The 16,425-nt window shown below is 42.7% G+C and overlaps 7 protein-coding genes across 7 annotated transcripts; 5 read left to right on the forward strand and 2 right to left on the reverse strand.

Annotated features, from left to right (window-relative positions):
- Positions 1–1,953: 1,953 nt before the first annotated feature.
- Positions 1,954–3,805, forward strand: SS1G_00062 (predicted protein; the record flags this gene model as incomplete). Its single annotated transcript, XM_001597926.1, has 4 exons — positions 1,954–2,356; positions 2,420–3,014; positions 3,066–3,347; positions 3,403–3,805. 4 exons carry the CDS (start codon positions 1,954–1,956, stop codon positions 3,803–3,805), a joined length of 1,683 nt encoding a protein of 560 aa, XP_001597976.1.
- A 518-nt stretch (positions 3,806–4,323) lies between these two features.
- On the forward strand, positions 4,324–7,926 carry SS1G_00063 (hypothetical protein; the record flags this gene model as incomplete). The annotated part of the gene is made up of 3 exons (XM_001597927.1): positions 4,324–4,637; positions 4,909–4,999; positions 5,077–7,926. 3 exons carry the CDS (start codon positions 4,324–4,326, stop codon positions 7,924–7,926), a joined length of 3,255 nt encoding a protein of 1,084 aa, XP_001597977.1.
- Positions 7,927–8,673: 747 nt separating this feature from the next.
- SS1G_00064 (hypothetical protein) lies at positions 8,674–9,550 on the reverse strand (the record flags this gene model as incomplete). The annotated part of the gene is made up of 3 exons (XM_001597928.1): positions 8,674–8,679; positions 8,908–9,183; positions 9,263–9,550. 3 exons carry the CDS (start codon positions 9,548–9,550, stop codon positions 8,674–8,676), a joined length of 570 nt encoding a protein of 189 aa, XP_001597978.1.
- A 260-nt stretch (positions 9,551–9,810) lies between these two features.
- SS1G_00065 (hypothetical protein) lies at positions 9,811–10,646 on the forward strand (the record flags this gene model as incomplete). Its single annotated transcript, XM_001597929.1, has 3 exons — positions 9,811–9,886; positions 10,438–10,541; positions 10,593–10,646. 3 exons carry the CDS (start codon positions 9,811–9,813, stop codon positions 10,644–10,646), a joined length of 234 nt encoding a protein of 77 aa, XP_001597979.1.
- A 350-nt stretch (positions 10,647–10,996) lies between these two features.
- On the reverse strand, positions 10,997–11,673 carry SS1G_00066 (40S ribosomal protein S12; the record flags this gene model as incomplete). The annotated part of the gene is made up of 3 exons (XM_001597930.1): positions 10,997–11,121; positions 11,175–11,496; positions 11,671–11,673. 3 exons carry the CDS (start codon positions 11,671–11,673, stop codon positions 10,997–10,999), a joined length of 450 nt encoding a protein of 149 aa, XP_001597980.1.
- A 584-nt stretch (positions 11,674–12,257) lies between these two features.
- Positions 12,258–12,895, forward strand: SS1G_00067 (40S ribosomal protein S22; the record flags this gene model as incomplete). The annotated part of the gene is made up of 3 exons (XM_001597931.1): positions 12,258–12,390; positions 12,580–12,649; positions 12,706–12,895. 3 exons carry the CDS (start codon positions 12,258–12,260, stop codon positions 12,893–12,895), a joined length of 393 nt encoding a protein of 130 aa, XP_001597981.1.
- Positions 12,896–13,144: 249 nt separating this feature from the next.
- On the forward strand, positions 13,145–16,268 carry SS1G_00068 (hypothetical protein; the record flags this gene model as incomplete). Its single annotated transcript, XM_001597932.1, has 4 exons — positions 13,145–13,159; positions 13,736–13,809; positions 14,048–16,135; positions 16,202–16,268. The coding sequence occupies 4 exons, from the start codon at positions 13,145–13,147 to the stop codon at positions 16,266–16,268; spliced, it is 2,244 nt and encodes a 747-aa protein (XP_001597982.1).
- Positions 16,269–16,425: the final 157 nt, after the last annotated feature.

Raw genomic sequence — 16,425 nt, forward strand, 5'->3', positions numbered from 1 at the left:
CAAGTCCGCAACATTCCGAACCGAAGAACTCGTCCCATCATTTAAATGCCAAAAATCATATGCGACAATTCGCCATCGCGAACAGATTGTACTATATAAAGAGGTAGAACATCAGCCATCCAAATCGTCCAATTCCATTTTAACAAGGTCGACTTAAACCCGCAGATGAGGTAGTTGTAGCAATTGTTTCCTATCACCATCACCATAGATATAAATAACAATATAATTAAATCATGATCTACCAACTCAAAAGAAATTCACCATAAAATAATAATAAACGCATTAATTATTGTGCATGCAGTCTAACCGGAGCCAATCATAAGGAATAATTAGGGGAAAGAAAGAAACTTGATATTAGATAGTAACAGCTAACTATATTCCACAAATGAGGTAAGTCTTACATTAATCCAAAGGTCGAATTTCCTCACACATGATATCAAATACATATGTAGCTGTACCACTCAAAAACAAATCAAAATCAAACAACACAAAAACCGAAATCTAGTCATCGGGAGCGGAGTAGACCCCTCTTGAGCATTTCAATAGCATCGCATTAAATATACAGGCGTATCGATCACTACGGAATTTCCCAATACCCACTCATATGACATGGTAAATGCCCCATATTACTATTCATCCCATTATCAAAGAAACTGCTAAAATACTACGGAGGAACTTGCCGACGCATACGCGAATTTTCCCGCCATAATATTAGCTTAACAAAGAAAGTATCGCAGCGTTAGTTATATGCACTATGAAAGCTTAGTTTGACGACATGTTATTTATTGTCGCCTTGTTGTAAAAGAGAAAGGTGATTGGCGAAATTGGTATTGCTTGATGAGGAAGACGTTTTACACTCGTTTAGATGGGAACTTTAGATGTGTGTCTATGGAAATGGAGAATCTTCTCCGTAAGTGGTTTTCGAGTGAAGAGGGAAGAGAAAAGGGGAAATTTAAATATTAATTGATATTATGATTGTGATTGTTGTTAGTCTTGGAAAATAATTGAGTGGGTTTATTGCTTTGTCTTTCGGAAACTTTGAATCAATTGTATCCTTGTAGGAAATATGCGGTTTGATCTGAGTGAGTTCTAAATTTGACTTTACTGATTTTTGATGTATCGCACGGCCAAACGAACATCTGATATAGACAGGATTTACCAGAGATTTTTCATGATAATATATCTTAATTTTAAGATGGAATTGAAGTTCTCAAAGAGTTTGTCTCCTCAAGCTTAGAAACTTATGTAATTTCAAGCGAAAATATGAGATTGGAAACTATGACACCGATTCCCATAAAGGTAGAGCTGGTAATGTTCTACGTCGATAACAAAGAAACAAAACTGAGAATCCTGTCATTTTGGAGGAGCTCATGCATCCAACAGTAAGCGTCATGTGAATCTACCGATCTTTTGATAAGAGTCGCGGATAGACCCGTATCACATCACGCATTTCATCATTAATATGATCATGCAATTGGTTGTTCGGTTGGAAGTAGAATCTGGTAGACATATCCTTCTTCTCAAATGAAGGTTGACGTTTTGAAAGGCCCAATCTCGTGTCTGACGTATATATGAGGAACATCTATGAAGATAACCAGAGGAAAGATCACGTTCTTGCATTGTACCTGGAGATATTCTGTCTACACAACAATTTACCGTCCAAAACGGAAAGGGAAAAAGGCTTATATAACTTCAATTAAAATTGACATTAACACTTGTTTCTTCCATAATCTTACAACGCGAAAGAAACAATAATTAGTTAACAAGTTTTGGAAATGGATACATCCAGAAAGTGGCTTCTCAACCTCAGAAGAGAACGTGAAAATACGATTGTATTTGCAAAACATTTTACTCAGCTTCATATTCACCTGGCTTATCACCAGATGTGAATGCGAATCGCACTAACTCAATCCTCACAAGGAAGTAGCCTCCCTCCAGACCTGCCTGCCGATCATGGATCCACAAACCATCTATTTGCCATTTCCGGAAAGTCGTGATCATGGAAGTCAAGTTAGAACATTCGCCCGCATGAAGAACTCCCGGGTAAACTCGATTGCTATTTGTCAGTACTGTAAAGGTTTTCATATGTCATTCGAGGAGTGTGGGAATAACTCATTCAAGATGAGTGAAGTCATCTCTGATTGCATGGTGTCCCCGTCGATTTCGATACCGATACGTCTGGACGATATACCGGAAATCGATATTGAAGGACCCAAAATCTCAACAACAATACTGCTTTCCAACGGATTTGATGGTACCGGGGATAGAGACGACCGACGTGTTGGCTCTACTCAACCACCACCAGAGAACAAACTTTTACCGAAACAACGCCCATTAAGACTCCCACTTCCCCCGTGTAAGATAAAATCAATCTTGTCTCTTTGCTTCCGAGTGAGATATTGAGCTAATATTTTGACAGCCTCGCGTCATCAATTAGTGGCCTCTCCGTTCAATCCGTTGCCATTGTCGCCGGCATTTTCCGATACATCCAGCCAATCTATCTTATCCGAAATCTCAAGAATATCAGAGTTATCGAAGCCTCCACATGAAGATGGAGACGACTATCGTCTTGAAAAGTCGGATTTTATACGCCAAGAGTTGAGGAAACCCGCCGTTCCAATTGATGAGATACACACATTGGAAAGTCTGATTGACGACCTGTTACACGAAGGGCCGTCTCTAGAGTTTGAAGTTATTGCCCATGCTCGGTTGGATAAAATAGTGGAGGAGATTTTGCAACATGTGAGGAACAATTTCCTGAGCCATGGGCCTTCATTCAGACAAGTTATGAGGAAAGTACAAAAGCTTCGCGAGCAATGGATTGAAACTTTCGGAGAAAGATATCATGCCATGGATGAAGAGCGACTGAAGGTCATGAAGAAGGATGGCTGTCTTCGGGACTTGGACTTACAAACAAATGGTGAGGTATCGAAAGTAAATGGCCCTATGTGGAAAATAAGAAGAGTCGAAACCTTTTCAGAGAAGGAAGCAAATGAGAATTTTGAGCCAGGAGCGTAAGTTTTCCCTATCCTTCACAGAGCCGGTATTTACTAGAAAATGAACAGCTGGTTTTTGAACACATATTGCGCCGTCCGTGACGGGATCGTGTCTGACGCAAAAGATGGGTTCATTTGGGGAGGGAATCGGAAACCTGTTGCATTTTCGATGCTCTCCGGGTTTGAAATCAAAGGCATCGGAAGGCGAGAGTGGATACACATCATCGAATCAAGAGTTTGCGCATACCATGCTGTTAGACTCACTTGTGTTGGGTCGGTGGTCAGACTTCTGCGAGGTCACAAACTGAAGAGTGAAAGAGCACCCAGACTTGGGGTACGGTATGATGGCCTGTAAGTACACTTCATCAGTATCCCATTGCTCTCTATATATGCTGACTCTATGTAGCTACAAGGTCGAAAGTTGGGGCCAAGTTCTCTTGAAGCCTTCATCTGGACCTGACATTTATCGTAACACCATAACCCTTGTAGAACTTGCAGGACAAAACACGATGGAAGAACTAGATGTAGTTCCAACCCCATGGCAGATGGACAACTTCATCATCTACAACAGGATGATTGAGAATGAAATAAAGGCACGCGAGGGTGAGGCTGCTTACAAAGAACACAGGTCTTCGGAAAGCAAAAAGGAAACAGCTCGAAAAGTTTTCATCTCGAAATTGAAAGCTTACGATCAGCCTGCATACAAATTGCTCGATGATAGGACCCACAGACTCGAAAATGCATTTCCGCTTCCACTTTCCTTCGAACCATACCCGGCATCACCGCCGAGGGATACAACATGGAATTGATAGTTTGAGGATAGAGCGTTAAACACGTGGAATTGAGATGAATACGATAGGAGTGGAATAGATGATGCTAATTTTAAGAGGGGAGAGGAGAAGAAAAAAGTCCAACATTAATTCTTGTAATGAGATGTGATAAGGTTATATATAATATATGAATATGATGAACGGATATGAACTATAATAGTTTCTGAAGTTCTCCATCTTAACACTTTCAGACTGTTGACAGTGGCTGAATATGGATATAAGGACTCGAAGATCTTCATTTTAACCCTTTTCAGTGTTGTTGATGATGGTGAAGTCTAAAGAAGGTCATCCGCACAGCCCTGCATATTTTTGGGATTGGCTGGTTGCCGTAGTTAGTGTGATGGACAATCACGTGATTATATAATTGGATAAAAATCTCATTTCCTTTAAATTCAGTCTTCACTCTCACCTTCCCCGTCGGAACCTTCCCAATTAAAAATTGCCGTTCTTTCCAATTCGAAGCTATTTCGTGTTGAAAGTGAATTTTATCAACAAATATGGCTAGCTTCGAAAATAACGAACAAGGTTCGTTACCTCGAAAGAGGCAGAAGCTCGACTCGAGCTCTTCCAAACCAAGCTCTGTTCCCACCTCAATTTCTCTTGCATATCCCCCTTCTCAATCAGACGCAACCATCAATTCAAATATAAACGCAAATCCAAGTGACAAAATGGAAATCGATCAGCCAAGCCAAAGTTTGGTTTCCGAAGTTGCATTATCTTCCCAGCCTGAGCATGCTCAAGAAATTAGATCTGGAATACTTCACTATGTCAACAAGAAAAATCCTGGATTCCAAGGTATATTAAAGCAAAGGTATGCTTGTCTTGTTCTTTTACCAATATGGTCTCATACGTTTTATTGTCATTCAAGATGATTGCTTGCAACAATTCAATTACTTGTTTTTTTCTTAACAAACTTCGCGTCAATACCTCACAAATCCGTTTTTTAAAGACATGTCCAACTCCTTTGCCTTTACTTTCCGTTGTAGTTGATGCAATTTGCAACTATTGCAGATATTTTTCTGCAGTCATATGTCAATTGTAACTTATTTCATCCATGAACTCCAGCTAATTTTGGTGATCAGATACACAGATTTCCTGGTCAATGAAATTTCCCTGGGAGGAGAAGTTGTTCACCTGAAGGATTTGAAAGCTCCTCAAATTCATCAAAACAGAGTACGTTATCAGCCAACAAAACATCTCGATTCATGCTTCCTCTCCTAGCAGGACAAATGGCTGACGATTGTGAGCAGAATGCAGCAAATGCCAATGCTGTTTCAGCAGACATTGTTGATGAGAACCAGCCAGTAGCAGAAGCTGCGGGGCAGAATGAATCAGAGCAAGCCACTTCTGCAGATTCTGCTATAGCTGAAGCTGCGCCTCTTACTGATATTGCCAATGGCCACCCCTCTACGGCTCCAATCACTTCAGTTATTGAAACTAATGTTGATGTTCCTGCACAGCCATCTGCGGAAAATCCAAATGCCGTTCAAATCAAAGAAATCCGATCTAACGATATGGAAGTTCTTGTTGAGTATTTTGGTAATACCCTAGCTCTCCAGATCATTGAGCTCGATAAAAAAATCCAACAGAAACCAAACGCTAAAGCTAGTTCGTTTGGATCTTTACAGTCCGAACCGATTGATGATAGACCCCGTCGTGGACGTATTCATGGATTTTTGCGTTCGCGTTTTGAGTCGCGGCTGGAGACTGAAGCCTTGGATGATAATTCTATTAGCATATTCGCAGCTGCTCCGCAACAACGTGACAGAGGACAAAACCAACGTGGGAGAGGACAACAAAATTCCGGCCGGGGGGATTTCCGTGGTCAATCGAATGGCCAGCCAAAACCCAAGGGAAAAGTTGGATGGCAAGAACTTGGCGGTGAATACCTTCACTTCACACTTTACAAAGAGAATAAGGACACCATGGAAACTGTCAACTTGCTGTCTAAATTGCTGAGAACTAAAACCAAAGATTTCGCCTACGCAGGCACCAAAGACCGTCGAGCGGCCACCGCACAGCGTGTTAGTGCTTTCAGACATCATGTTAAAAGCATGGCTGATCTCAATCAGAAGCTGAGATACGGCGTAAGAGTTGGTGACTTCAAGTATGAGAAGTATCCACTTAGACTGGGTGATCTCGAGGGCAACGTTTTTACCATTACCTTACGTGATTGCAATTTCGGCGACGACACTGACATGGACGATGCTACAAAGGTTCAATCGGCAAAAAATGTTGTTGGTGATGCTATTGCACATTTACAAACCCGTGGTTTCCTTAACTACTTCGGCTTACAACGTTTCGGTACTTTCGCGATCGGCACACACGAAATCGGCAAGTTGATCTTAAAAGGAAACTTCAAGGGTGCTGTGGATGCTTTGCTCACATTCAGTGAGGATGCACTCGCAGTAGCTCAGTCGGGAAAAGATGGAGGAAGTATTGGCAGAGATGATATGGGACGCGCCCTTGCTATCCATAAATTCCGGGAAACTGGCAAAAACTACTGTAGGGACCATCTTCCACAAAGATTTTCCGCGGAGCGTGCTGTCATTCAACACTTGTCCTCGGCCCGCAAGCATGACGATTACGCAGGTGCTATACTATCAATTTCGCGCCATCTCCGTACCATGTACGTGCATTCATATCAATCTTTCATTTGGAACGTCGTAGCCTCCAGAAGATGGGAGCGCTATGGAGATAAAGTTATTGAGGGCGATCTTGTTTTGGTAGAGAGCAAAGCCCCCGAACAAAGAGATGAAGTTGATGAAAATGGAGAAGTTGTGATTCATGCATCTGGGGGAGATGCAGCACTTAGTTCCGATGAAGTTTTCCAGCGCGCACGCTGTCTTTCGGCCGAAGAAGCTGGCAGCGGCAATTTTACCATCTTTGATATTGTCCTCCCTATGCCAGGTTTTGACATTGAATACCCTAGCAACGAAATTGGAGATTATTACAAGGAATTCATGGCTGGTGAACAAGGCGGCGGTCTGGATCCTGCCGATATGCGTCGAAAGATCAAGGACTTTAGTCTGAGTGGTAGCTACAGAAACCTTATTGGCAAAGTCAGAGAGGGCATGACTTTCGAAGTCAAAACCTACCACGATGAAAGAGAACAGTTGGTTGAGACTGACTTGGAGATCATCGAGAAGGCCAAGACTCAGGCGAATGGTCCTAGCCACATCGCAACCACTCACGTATATACTAGAAAAGCAGGTGATCCACACGGGTATGCGTCTTTCCAGGAGAATAAGCTTCATCCAGATAACGATCAAGAGAACAATGGCATTCAGAACGATCGACGTGGAAGAGAACAAGGTGGCCGTGCTCGTCACATGGCTGATGCTGTGGAAGAAGGTCGCCAAAATAACGCTCTTTACGCTGGTAGCGCTCAGCATAATGCTTGGAAAGCACTACCTACCAAGCTTGCTGAAGAAGACAAAGCTTCCGCTGAAGCCTGGGAGGAAGAAAAGCTAAAGCCTGTCGATGTGGATGCTATCAAGCAGCCAATGTATAAGGAGACATTCATACAAACTTCTGCAGATGATGAGGGTCGTCGCACTGGGGTCAGAATTCAACAAACTCTCGGTTCAAAGAACGAGGTTATCGCAGAGAACACCTCGAAAGATGCAACATCAGGTACCGAGAAGAAGCTAAAGGTTGAAGTCACCGAGCTCCCAGGTGCCGAATCCGACGAGGACAATGAGGCTCAAGAAGGAGGTGTCAAGCTCGAAGCTTCGGTTGGTCTGAAGAGATCTGCTGAAGAGATTTCGAAGGGATCTGTTGACCGGAACGAGAAAGACCAAGCAGTTACCGAAGTTGTTGAAGTTGACGATGAGAAGGTCAGCAATCCTGTTGTATCTTCTACTGAGGTCAAGCAGGAGGATAAACCATCCGAATCACTTGAGGCAACATCTGCTGATGCTGAAATGGCGAGCGCACCAGGTGGTGAAGAAGCTACCGAGGAGTCGAGACCTGCACGACTTGCTGTCATTGTCAAATTTGGTCTTGGCTCAAGCATGTATGCTACAATGGCTCTTCGGGAGTTGATGCAGCGAGGAGGCGTCCAGGTCTACCAACCAGACTTTTCTTCTGGCAGATGATTTATATCTTACATTGAAGCGATCGCTGTATGGTTGAAGACGGGATTTTGAAGCTAAATTAATTGTAGTTAGATACGGTGAGAGGTTATGGACCGCAAATTTCATGCAGTTACTTGTAAATAGACTCCATACCTGTCGATATGACATGAATAAAAAGTATAATTATTAAGAATGTAATCCTCGGAAAGGGAAAAGTGTTTCGAACTAAATCATGGAGTGAACTCTTATTCACCTCCTTCGGATCCCCGTCCAATACTCCCTAGCATGTTTTGATACATGCAATCAAAGGCTTTTCAAGTTTTCATGAATTCTCTCCAACATACTCCATACCTCCTCCTCTTTCTTCTGCCACACACATCAAATTGGCTACAATTATAGAATTTGGCATCCCATAACCATACCGAACTCTTCAAACATATTTCTGCTTTAAATTTTTACCTCGATAGTATGTGAATATTTGAGGTAGATATTTCATGCCTAGTAATGCTATTTATTTAATCTAAGATTTATAGATATTGGATTTGTGGTAGTATGTCGTTATGTGTGATTTTGAGGGGTTCTGGAGTTTTGTTATGATATTTCGGGGTGGAGTGTTGAGCTGGGATTGATTGTGCTATGCTATGTAATATATGCTAATCCTATAGCTTTCGTATTGTGCATATTATACCTATCTATATCTAGGTCTAGGTCTATATATAAAGTTCTTTTTTGATATACAATATAGTATGATACAATCTACATCTACACTTACATCTATATCTACATCTAATATTTATGTTTAGATCCCTATTTCGAAATATCTTTACACAACAATTATACAATATAATACACCAATACAATCTACACTTGCCCGCCAACTCTCCTCCCAAACATGGAATAGAAATTAGACTGTGTGATATGACTTTTCCTTCCAGTCCTCTCATCAAAAATATTACAACCTTCCCTCGCCGCATTCGGCGGCGTATATAGATGTAAACTCACTGCTACACTGTGAGGCGACGGATTGGAGATTTTGTGGAGTCCGAGATTGTCTGACATGTAGGTTACTTGGTTGGTGGTGTAGGTGGTGGTTTTTATTATTGTGGGTGGAGCGGGGATGGGTTGGGTATCGGAGGAGAGGGAGGATTGCCGGATGCTGGTAGAGGGGAATGTGTAGCGTGTTTCGGTGAGGGTTCCTGAGAGGACTTTCATGAGACAGTGCGCGTCGGCGTGGTCATGGAGTGGGGAGCCTTTTCCGGGAGTCCAGACGAGGATTAACTAGATGGGGATTTTGTGGTTAGCTTTGCGGTTTCAATGTTGGTAAACAAAAGGTAGGTGGGAGTGAAGTAAGTCTTACCAGGTTACTTTTTCCATTCCCTTCATCGACCAAATTTCTGGTGTAGCCTCTACTTAGATCCGCAAATGCATATTGTTTCCATTCGTCTTCGTTGGATATGTAGTTTTCCATTAAGGATTGAGGTTCCTCTACATCTACATCGGCGGATGTGAGGCCAGAAGATGGTCCGAGGATTCTGGAGAGGTCTGCAACGAGTCTGTGGAAGGAGTCTGGGGGTGAGGTAGATTTCGTGGAGGGGAAGGAGTTTGAGCATGCACCGGTGGCATCGAGGGCTATAGATGGTGTCATTTGGGCGGGTTGTGTTGAATAGTGAAGGTATTGTCTAGCTGGGTATATTTTCAATGAAAGGGAGTCTATCGAACGAAGTGACAAATTGTATATATATGTCTGGAAATGATACAAGCAAGTTTGAAGATATAAGAACAGAAAAGGAACGGTTTGTACAAGTAAAAATCATGAAACAAGTAAGAAATGCTCTTAAAAGGATAAATGATTGTATATATGAGAGAAAATAAAATAAACTTGTCACAAGAACATTCTTCAGAGAAATGAAGTCAAAGTTCAAGATCGGAAAGAAATTCCGAGGTCCCGACAGGCATGTCAAATGCCTCTCCATCGAATTCGGTTAGCGCATATTTCGTACATATCAAATTGATCGCACTCACTAACAACATCCAGCTCCAGATTTGCAGCTCTTCATCGCAGACGAATAGGAAACCCGGTAGTCTAACTTTACTTCAAGGCTATTCGGTCATCCTTGCTACCAGACAGAGGAAGGTCCGCTCGGGGCAAGAGGAGGGAAAAAGGAAAGGGTAAAGACGATGTCGATGCGAAAGAAACAAAAGTTAAAGGTGCCCAGCAAATCAATGTTCGACATATACTTGTGCGTCTCACTGACATTTTAATTTTGATTATGGGATCCGAGTATGTCATTATTCTGGACTGGATATTAATATATATATTTGCAACAGTGCTCCAAACATAGTAAAATGACGGAAGCGCTGCAGAAGCTAGAGGCTGGTGCTAAGTATTGACGATGTTGCTCGTGAGTTTTCTGAGGATAAGGCGAGGGCTGGTAGGTTTTTCTTGTTTGCTACTTATTACGTTATATATGTACCTCTTTCTGGTAAGAGAGAGATTCGACTAGGGAAACGGGCTGATATGAGATAATGTAGGAGGAGCATTGGGATGGAAAGGGAAAGGAGATTTAGATCCTGAGTTTGAGAAAGTGGCTTTTGAGATGGAGGCGAGTACTACGACGAAACCAAAGTATAGGGAGGTAAAGACAGGGTTTGGATATCATATTCTTATGGTTGAGGGAAGGAAGTAGGGGTGTGGACTAGATGACGGGATGAAGCAAATTGAAGGTTTGAATGCAGGATAGGGAGAACATAAAGTTGCGAGCAGAAAGGTGTCGGGCGTCATTTAAGAATATATTTATCAGGTTCTAGATGAGCCCAAGCATAGGGCAGAGACCTATCTTGCTCTCAAGCTCATAAGTCTCGCCTCCGCAGCTCACAGAGGTGTAAGTCAAAGGGATTTGCCATGGCCGCAAATGACTTGCAAAGAAGGGCCTCATACATGCATATTCACGCGCGTTCACTCTGCGAAAAAAAGACGAGATTTTGTTGCTCCATAGGCAATGTCATTGACACCAGTAATCCACGCTATGTGTGTATAAATCCGATTGATACAATGACTATCCGCTCTGGAAGCTCCATCTCCGTGGCGTATTTATTGCTCGGTTTGGAAGTAGTTGAGGAGCATGGTGCGCTCTTGGGACTCCTCACCCCAATCCTTGACAACAACGCATGAGCAGTTGACAACCTTGCGTGCGTTACCCTCACGGTCCAAAACACCTAGAAAACTGTCAGTGATATCCCATGGTAGTGGTGTTATATCCAAGACTTACACAAACCAGCCCACTCGCCCAATTGCTTTCCGTCTGGAACCTTGATCAAGGGGATCTTGTGCTCGGAGCAGAGAGCAACGACCAACTTCTTGTATGCCTCCTCCTCGCAAGCCTCGTTGAGAACACACATGTGTGCTTGGCGACGGTCGAGAGCCTTGGAAGCTTCACGGAGACCTCTGGCGAGACCATCGTGCATAAGTGCGAGTTTGAGGACACCCTTCAATGCGTCGATAACGGACATTTGTCCCTTGGATGCATCTCCGGAAACTTCGACCTCGTCGGCCTCGGCGACAATTGGGGAGGTTGGCTCTTCTACGTCAGACTGTGTAAAGCATGGAGGTTAGCCGCGGTGCTTGAATGTAAAAATCCGTTTCTTGAATTCTCGAATGTTGGTGGGGGGGAAATATTCCCAATTGTATATGACTACAAGCATTGCGCCAATGGCGCATAGGATTCATGAACCTTTTCGGTCGAAAAAGAACAAAAATAAACTCACCATCTTGATTGTGATGATATCTTTAGGTCCTCGAAGAGTATGTTGGTATATTTGTATTTTAATGTATGGAGAAAATTAGCTTCAGAATCTTGTGTTGATATTATTGTACGTTTAGCGAGACCCTAGCGATTAATTAGGTAAGCACGAAAAGTGCCCACAATGAATTTTAGAATTCTCCATAGTAAAATCTTGACTGAAAACCTCACGATCTCGAAAAGTTATTCCCTCTCCACGACAACTTCCACGCCAATTCTACAACGAGGTGTGTATATGCTATGATGATGCATTTTCTCAAACGTCCTTCATGATTGACACGGAGGAGTAAATCGATCATCTACTCAATTGTGATTGTGGTATTTCTTGGATCCGGCATTTGATAAGCTTTGGCTTATTTTGTCACCATGAATCCATAGCAATTGAAAGATGTCGACACTACTCACTCTATTCTTCGACACGAGCTTTAGAACCCTCTTGTCAATCATGAGGGCACTCTTTATGCTTGAGAAATCTTGAAGGCTAACATACCGACTCTACAGATACCTCACTTTTGATCAATAAAGATTATTTGAGAATCTCTATCCGTCAAAATGGTTAAGACTTCAGTCCTCAATGATGCGCTCAACGCCATCAACAACGCCGAGAAGGCCGGAAAGCGTCAAGTCCTCATCCGCCCATCCTCCAAGGTCATCGTCAAGTTCCTCGGTGTCATGCAAAAGCAAGGTATGTAGTCAGCATTTTATATTACACATTTATTCGGCATGATAACTAGATAATGATCTCAATTCCACACGATCAAAGTCCTTTAAGTTGCCGATATATCAACCTGCGCGGATCTTACACGTTCTCTGAATTTTACCCATGAAGTTATATGTTTAATCTTTCGCAACATACTAATGTTCCTTTTTTTAGGTTACATCGGAGAATTCGAGGAGGTTGATGACCACCGTTCCGGAAAGATTGTTGTTCAATTGAACGGCCGGTAAGCAGAAACTTTAATGTCATCCTGAAGAACACGCTGCTAATTCTACACCACAGTCTCAACAAGACCGGTGTTATCTCCCCAAGATACAACGTCAAGATCGAGGATTTCGAGAAGTGGGTTGTCAAGCTTTTGCCATCCCGTCAATTCGGACACATCGTCCTCACCACCTCCGCTGGTATCATGGACCACGAGGAGGCTAGACGCAAGCACGTTGCCGGAAAGATCCTCGGTTTCTTCTACTAAACGGAAAATATCAATAAAGGGACAAAAAGCATCATGAGAAATGTAGCCATCTAGGGTCTCCAGCTTTCGGGGTTGGAGTAATATCTGGGACAGGTCGCGGAATATACCCATTTCGTTCTTGCTTTACCGCATAGTTCGAATTCTTCTCTTGAAGAATAGATAAGGTCTACGCTAAAAGTCAATTTAATCTTATGAACACATACTTCTCCGTTGCAAATTTGCATATTCTTGAATTGATTTATTTCTGAAATGTTCTTTGTTAAGGTATGCAGTACTTTATCTTGTCAGACCTAATGTTTTGTAGTATGTAAGCATCTATATGTGAACAAATATGATCCAGACTGGATCCTAAGACGCGCGTATAGCGCTACCACAAGGGGCAATAAATCCTACTCGTATGCCATGTCACATCGGCAGTAAGCAAATATGTTGTGGCACTAACGATAACTCCTGAATGTGTGAACTCGAGCCAATCACAACACCCGACGGCGCATATTCGGGGCGTAAAACGTCAATATTGTTATGTCCTAAGCTTTTTGGCTTGAACACCAAAATATTCCCATCTATATATACGAACTTTTGAAAACGTCCAGAGTAGTGGTAGGATAAATGAAGGAGTGTTTTACTTCCTCCAGTGCAAAATGCATCTTGTAAAAAAACATAACAAAAATCCTCCGAGAAAAAGTTTCGATAGCCAAGATGTAAATGAGCTTATGTTTCACGGATCGGATTTGTCCCGTCACTCAAATCCTTTTATACAGTCGTTCATATTCATAACCAGGACATGGGGACTACTGTACAATATGGCGAGATTAACATAACCTTTTCGTGGAATGAAAGAATGGAGCATTGGCTCTGGGCAATCCATCTAGCCGGAGGATTTTGGTAGAGCCAGACTTTTCAATTTATACGGAGTAAGTAAGTAAGGTAGGTAGGTGTAAGGTAGCATTTTGTGGTTGTGGCCAGAACATCGGAAGGAATCTCCACCCACGTACAGCCAACAACGTTAGGACGAAAGTATTGTAAAAATAAATATCGAGTAATCGGCCAAAGAAGAGAATTACCTGCAAACTTCAATTCGTCGCAACTGCACGCACATATATACAAACATTTGTATATTTCCTGCCCTTCTTTTATTCACAATTCGTATAGGACTTTATCCAATCCACTCATATGCGCGTCGAGAGCTTTCATTCCCAGTCGGCAGGACTGGCCGCATTCGTTGTGCAAGGATAAATTAACGGATTCTCCAGAACAAGGGGGTCTCACAAGCAGCGGAAGTACCAGCAGGAGTACAAAGAGTTCTGTTTCTGGCCCTTTCGTTACGATGGCTGGACAAAGTCGCCGCAGGAGCTCGAGTGCGGCATTTCAACATCGCGTTGAAAAAGTGCACTTTGTTCCGTTCGATGGACATGATGATTCGAGGAGACCTTCTCTCAGCGCAATGATAATGACGACCCGGCGGAAAATGAAGTCTCGCCAATTCCTACTACTAATTACAATTTTCACCTTGGCTACATTCTCGATATTCTATTTACGGGCGCCTTTTCCATACCATTCGAGCTCTTTCCCGTCTTCCAACCAGAAACCGAAACAGCCAAGCATACCCAACCCTCGAATACCTACTACCATTGACGTGAAGAAACCGCAGACAGCTTCATATCATATTGGTCCTTCGCATCCAGTTTACCAATTAATAAAGGATAATGAGCAAGCATTCGAGAATGTAAAGGCAAAACAATCAAAGACGCTGGAGGAGGCAGTGGCAGAATATAGAAAACGATACGGGATACCTCCACCTCCCAACTTCGACAAATGGTACAATTTCGCGAAGTCAAAAGGGGTGCAACTTATTGACGAATATGATAATATCCATACATCCTTAACGCCGTTTTGGGGGCTAAAACCGGAAACCATAAGAGGAAGAGCGCGAGAAGCATTGGGATTTCCCAATAATTTAATAGGGCTGTTGATTAGAGGAGGAAAGGTTACAAAGGTTGAGGGAGGGAATCAATGGCAACAAGATGCTACGGTTGGAATGATGAAGCCATTCTTGAAGTATCTTCCTGATATGGACCTCTGCTTCAACATTCACGACGAACCTCGCGTTGTTGTGCCATATGATGACTTAGCTCGACTAGTGCATGTTGCAAAGGATCAAAATATGCCAAACGCAAATTCAGTTGAAGCACCCAGGAATTCATGGTCGCCAAGACCGATAGATGTCGTTAGCGATGGCTTAAGAGTGCCGGAGGTGAAGACCACACGATTCAACGTCTTTTCTCATCAACCAACCTGGACCCACTCGAGGCTGTCCTGCCCTCCAGATAGTGCCGCCAGGAGTCTCGATGACGGACTGAAAGAGGACAATTACCCTAGTTATGCCGTGACGGAGCTAGGATTTGTCTACAATCAAACTGCATTCTCCGATATTTGTCAATCCCCTTCTTTTAGCGAATCTTTCGGATTTTTTGATCGACCCAACGCCTTCAACATCGTACATGACTTGTTCCCAATTTTCTCGCAATCGAAAATCTCGTCATTCTCCGATATATTATACCCATCTCCTTGGTACTGGTATGGCAAGGTACCATATGAAGAAGCTGAGGACAGGTCATGGAAGGACAAGGAAGATAAAATATACTGGAGGGGTTCGACAACTGGAGGCTTTAGTCGAGATGGTGGCTGGAGACGGCAACACAGGCAAAAGGTGGTTCAAAAAGTTAATTCTGGCGATCAGGCAAAAATTTTAGTCAATCGAGGTGAAGAGACCAAGGAAGATTGGCAGGTGAAGAATGTACCACGGAGTGATTTCAAAGAAATTTTCGACATTTTCTTCTCCCATGTCGGACAATGCGACCCTGGAGATTGTGATGCACAAAAACAGTTTTTTGATGTTAAAGAGGCGGCGAAGCAGCAAGATGCGTGGAAATATAAGTACCTACTTGACATGGATGGGAATGCTTTCAGTGGAAGATTTTACGCGTTCTTGAAGAGTAAAAGTTTAGTGTACAAAATGGCTATCTTCAGAGAATGGCATGAGGAATGGTTGAAACCTTGGGTGCATTATATCCCTTTGAGTTTGAGAGGAGATGAATGGGTTGAGGCAGTACGATGGTTCGCGGGAGAAGATGTTGGGAAGAAAGAAGCGGAGCGGATTGCTCTTCAGGGAAGAGAGTGGGCGAATCATGTGCTCAGGAATGAAGACCTTGAAGTATGGTTCTTCAGATTAATGCTCGAGTAAGTTCCCATTTCGTCTTTGGTTCTGCTTTTTGGCTTTCGGATACAGCACTAACAGTCATAAAGATATGGCAGACTAGTTGATGATGACCGAGAAATCATCGGTTACACAGGAACAACAGGATCGACATGAAAATAATTTACATCACACTTTAGATACAATGGAAACGGCTATGTATAATATGAAGGGTTCCGGATTTTCTTTAATTTCTCTGTACGATACAATGTTGACGAAATAGCATGCTAGAAGCATTGCATTTGCTGAAGCCATCTTTCTTCCTCGGGAGATG

This window comes from Sclerotinia sclerotiorum, genomic scaffold (genome assembly GCF_000146945.2).
Source record: "Sclerotinia sclerotiorum 1980 UF-70 scaffold_1 genomic scaffold, whole genome shotgun sequence".
Lineage (NCBI taxonomy): Eukaryota > Fungi > Ascomycota > Leotiomycetes > Helotiales > Sclerotiniaceae > Sclerotinia > Sclerotinia sclerotiorum.